Below are 5,192 nucleotides of genomic sequence, written 5' to 3' on the forward strand. Positions count from 1 at the left end.
GTCGGAGCTAGGGGCCCTTTCCGTGCGCTCAGACCTGTGTATTTTTCACAAAGAAAAGGTGGTACTCAGGACTGACCCCACCTTCAGTACCAAGGTGAACTCTACCTTCCACAACTCCCAGGAGATATATCTGCCCTCCTTCTGCCCTAATCCGATCCACCCCACGGAGAGGATCTGGCACACACTGGATGTCCGAAGGGCGCTCAAGCGATACATCCGACAAACTGAGCCATTCCGGAAAACGGAAGCCCTCTTCATCAACGTCTCGACTCCCAATAGAGGGCACAAGATGTCCAAATCAGCCTTGCGTGCAACACTGAAGTCCTGTAGCGCTGAAGCATACAGACATAGCGGCCAGCAAGTGCCCTCAGGCATCACGGCCCACTCTCTCCGTAGCGCAGCCACGAACGCAGCTCTATGCAACAGAGCGTCAGTCGAAGAGATCTGCAGGGCGGCGACCTGGACGTCGCTATCCACGTTCAGTAAACACTACAAGATCAACACATACGACTCAGTGGACGCGGCCTTCGGCAGAAGGGTCCTGCAGTCAATACTTCTGCATCCGGACGACCACCCAACCCGTACTTAGGGACACTGCTCGGGAAGGTCCCACAATCAGATGTCCTCCAGCTCAGAGGGAGAACGACCGTTGGTACTCACCGTGAGAGGTCCTTCTCCTCTGAGGACTGGAGGACATCTCGGCCCTCCCAGGTCGTCAGCATGCGTAAGTACGGGAGCTCAGGCTCGACTGTCATACTAACCTAGGTCACTCACCTATGTATATAACCTGTGTATATATGTATGCAACCTATGTATATAATACCTTAGAGAAAGAGAGATACCAAGGATTTCCTGACTGTGTAGTGATAGCTCTGTTCCTTACTATATGAGTTTAACCATGTTATGAGAATTAATTATGTTTCAAGTGTCACTGCTTTTCGGAGTACCTGAACTGAGGATGAGGGTGACTCCCACACAGGAAACAGGAAGTTCTTGGAAGTCCTGCCTCCCTGAAAGGAGGGTGGGAATCACCCACAATCAGATGTCCTCCAGTCCTCAGAGGAGAAGGACCTCTCACGGTTTACATTGTTTATATAATCGTCTATTATTTTTCTTTGCGAACATCCCAGCTTCTTAATTATCGGAATATTCTATTTTATCCTCAGGGTGTTTTTTATTTTGCTGAGATTTTTATCTTTTCAACAGCTTGCAGAAGTAGGCCACTGTTATTCCCATTTTACAGATCAGCAGTTTGAGCTGAGAAGTGAATCTGCACTGAGCAGATATTGAACTTATTTCTCTGCTGACATCATATGCACTAGCCCATGTTGTTTCATGTGTTTGCTTTTTTTCATGGCCTTTTGCAGTTTGTAGACTTTGACTTTGGATAACTTCAGGCATGCTAATCCATTCTGAAAGAAAGTTGATTTGATTGTTAATTGTCAGCTTGGTGGGGAGGGGCCATGCCTCAGTGGTAGAGCATCTACTTGGCATGCAAAAGGTCCCAGGTTCAATCCTCAGCATCTCCAGTTGAAAGGACCTCATAGTAGGCGATGTGAAAAGCCTCTGAAATAGACCCTGGAGAGCCTCCGCCAGTCTGAGTAGACAAAGCTGATCTTGGTGGCCCAGTGGCCAAATTCAGTATAAGGCAGCTTTGTGTGTTGATGAGGATGAAGCTTGTAAGATTTCAGTAGCCTGCTAAAGACCAGTTGCATTATGTGTGGCTGAAAAGAGATTCCTTGTGTGAGATTGTAACATAGCTGTCATTCATTAAAAGAACACGTAAAAAAAAGTTTACCCAGAAGAACTCAATGTGTCTTCAGAGTGAAATACCGAAATTCTTAGCTGATGTGGTCAATCCATCTTGATTTCTTTTTGCTGAATAATAGTCACTTTCAGGTAGAAATGCAACTGCTTACCTAGAAGCATGCAGGAGATTGGTGCATAAATAGATGCTCTTGAACCCAGGAGGCTCCCACCAACTAAGAATGGCCTCAGGCAAGTCATTGTGCTCAAGTTTCCCATCTGTAAAATAACAGGGACTTACATCACATGGTGGTTATGAAAATGAGCCAGGCAATTATAGTAAAGTATTAGGTACATTATACATGGACAGTCTCAGATTCCTGACTTTAGTCCTGCTTTTTGTTAGCAATATCGCTCCCTTGCTGGTGGTATAGGTTGTGTTTATTTTTTGTGAAGTGTTTTCTGAATTTTGCAGGATTCCTCCAAGCTTAATTTCCTTATGTTGCTTAACAGGGCTTTCGGGAGGAAGAAGTGCAGACCAATGGGAAGGGACCACTGGTTGCCAGCAGAGGCTATCATTGTGGGCACAAAGGCTGTGGCCGCCTCTATAGCACAGCTCACCATTTGAGGGTGAGTTCTCATGTCTCCCAAGTCTTCAGCTTGTTTCAGGCTCCTAATATTGCCATTCAGAAGGTTAAAAGCTCTGCCGTTGCCTGCCGAGGGGAGGGTGTTGGCAGCACATGAATGCCACAGAAAAGAGCGGCCCTCGCACAGCAATGCTGGGACTTTTCTCCTGGCCCCAGAGCTATAGAGCAGGGGTCATTTCGTAGAAAAAGAGATGCAGGAGCTCATTAGCATAACTTATTTGCATATGTCACACCCCCTGACATCACCGGAAGTGTGTCGGAAGGCAGCACTTGTAAGGCTCCTTTTCACCTAGCCACCAATCACTTCGAATCCCAAGTACTAGTGTATTTAAAGCTACACTGGTACCGAAGCGACTAATAGCCAGGTAGGTTACAGAAACATTTCAGTTTGCCTGCCCTTTAGAATGGATATACGGTGCTCAGGCCCTGGTAAGGCAGTTTTGAAAGGGTTTACACACTTTCGTGGATGACAGATCCATCCACGGCTGAAAGTCATACCAACACAACAGAAATCTAATAAGAAATGTTCAATGCATGTGGTCTGTTTGTCCCACACCTCATCTAAAGCTGCTTCCACTTTGCCTCAAACACATGTATACACGCCTGTAAATCGATCAGCCATTTTAATGCACGTGTTCTGAATCTTCACATGCCACTACCCAAGACATGGGCAATGAACACCACCACCACCATTTCACAAATAAGGCTAGGTCTACAGATGCATGCAAAAGCCCCTACCTGGTCTGCCATTTTTCTGTCCTACTGATAATGAGGGGACAGCGTGATTCCACTGAAGCAGAATTTGGAGGTTAAACAAGAAACAAACATGAACACAATAGTTTGTCCCTTCTGCACTTCTAGTAGGATCCCCCCCCCCCACTGGCCTAAAGGTCTGCGTCTCCCAGGGAACAAAAATCAACTCCAGCTTAAACGAACATGTTTTAAAATGAAATAAATGGGAGGAAGAGAACGGGTAGAAGCAGCAAAACCAATTAAATATCCAGTACATAAGAACATAAGAGATGCCAATGTTGGATCAGGCCAAAGGCCCATCCAGTCCAACACTCTGTATCACACAGTGGCCAGAAATACCAGTGCCATCAGGAGGTCCACCAGTGGGGCCAGGACATTAGAAGCCCTCCCACTGTTGACCCCCCCAAGCACCAAGATGACAGAGCATCACTTGCCCCAGAGTCCCTATCTATACCTTGTGGCTAATTTTGAGGGCTGAAGACCAGCACCCCCCCCACACCTGCACATACACATGGGACGTTGGCTACGGCAGTTGGGGTTTTGCAGGCGCAGCTGGGGGGAGGGAAGGCTTTTCCAGCCAGAGGTGTTGCATTCGGGATGGGCCAACGCAAGGTTAAGGTTAGTTGCTTCGGCTGGCAAGTCGGCGTTCCCCCCTTCACCTCCATGGATGGAAACGCTGCAAACTGTTGCCTGGATCAGCTCTCGGGGAGGGGATTCCTCCCGGGGGTTCCCAATCGCTGATCTATTTGGGCAGCGGGGGGGGGGTTGCATTTCCTAAAGTCATTAAGCAGAGGGGAGGGGGAGGGGGAGAGTCACCAGAAAAGAAACCCCAAGAACGGCTTTCTCCGGCCACCAGCACCTGGCCCCACCAGCGCTGCTTCTGCTGCTGGCCTGTGCCCTGCGCTCTGAGTTAAGGAAGCAGGCAGTGAGGTGGGGAGGAAGGTGCAGCAACGAAGGCCGTGGTGGGCTGCTTCCCTTGAAAAGGTGCCTTTAAAGAAGCCTGGCTCCCCAATTCACTTTGCAAGGAGCGACCACCGAAGCCTCTTGCCTCTGGGGGGAGAGAATACAAGTCCCGGCAGGTGCTTTGGTGCTGTGTCACCTGAAAAGGATGATTGGACGTGGCTGGCCGCCTCTCCCGCCTCTCAGCGCCAGTCAAGGAAAGGCCACCAGTGGCTTCAGAAAAGAAGGTGCAAGGAGCAGGCAGCCAGGCAGCATACCAGGTCGAATTTAGCATTATTTACAAATTTTGAAACTTTTTCAGCTCGTAGAAGAAAAATATGACTGCACATCTCTTTGCAGTTGTTAGAATATGGAAATGAGTCAGCAGGTGTCAAAGACATAGCCCTTTGTCATTTGTAATATGTAGTTCTGCCCTTAGTGTAGACAGTAAAGGTATATATCAGATATATAAAAGCAAGTTATGCTGAATGTTGTTGTTTTGAACTAGTATATAATATATATAAATGTATTTTCGCATGGCAACATTCTATGCTTGCCAAAATCAGTTGACTGCCTAAACTGCCCATCGGAAGGTATGCCTGAGTCCCGCCCACAGAGCCAGCTCCTGCCAAAACTCCAATCTGAGCAGTTTACCTCAGCAGTCGAGCAGCCATTTGCCTGACCAGCCTTCTTCAGCCGTCAGGAGAAGATCAGCGGAGGAGCAGCCACGGCCGTTTGCCTGCCAACCATTCTTCAGCCCTCTGGAGAGCCTTGCAGATGGCTGTGGTTCATTGTTTAAAATGTTCACCCATCAGGTTTAATTGAGCTGTAGTTCCAGAGAGGGGCCTGCAGGGTATCACTCACTGGGTTGAATGGGGGTTACTCATCTGCTGGCCTACAGTTCCCATCTGCCCCCAGGCCAAAAAGTGTGGGAAAACAGGGACTGTCCCAAGGCAGTGTTCGTCCCTGGGAGCAGCAGAAATTCAGCCACTCCACAGTTAGCTGGATTGGGGAATGAATGGAAGTTTCCCTGCTCTCTTGGGCAAAAGAGAGAGGCTGAAGTACAGGTGAGCCCACAATCTCCAGAGGTAGAGAGTATTCTGTGTA

The 5,192-nt window shown here is 48.3% G+C and overlaps 1 protein-coding gene across 1 annotated transcript in view; it reads left to right on the plus strand.

Moving 5' to 3' along the window:
- Positions 1 to 5,192, plus strand: part of ZNF76 (zinc finger protein 76) — a 22,523-nt gene that overhangs the window by 7,536 nt on the left and 9,795 nt on the right. The window contains 1 exon segment of the mRNA XM_015423956.1: positions 2,260 to 2,376. Within this exon segment, the coding sequence (XP_015279442.1) occupies positions 2,260 to 2,376 (117 nt within the window).

Source organism: Gekko japonicus, unplaced genomic scaffold (assembly GCF_001447785.1).
Source record: "Gekko japonicus isolate JY-2015 unplaced genomic scaffold, Gekko_japonicus_V1.1 scaffold370, whole genome shotgun sequence".
Taxonomy (NCBI): domain Eukaryota; kingdom Metazoa; phylum Chordata; class Lepidosauria; order Squamata; family Gekkonidae; genus Gekko; species Gekko japonicus.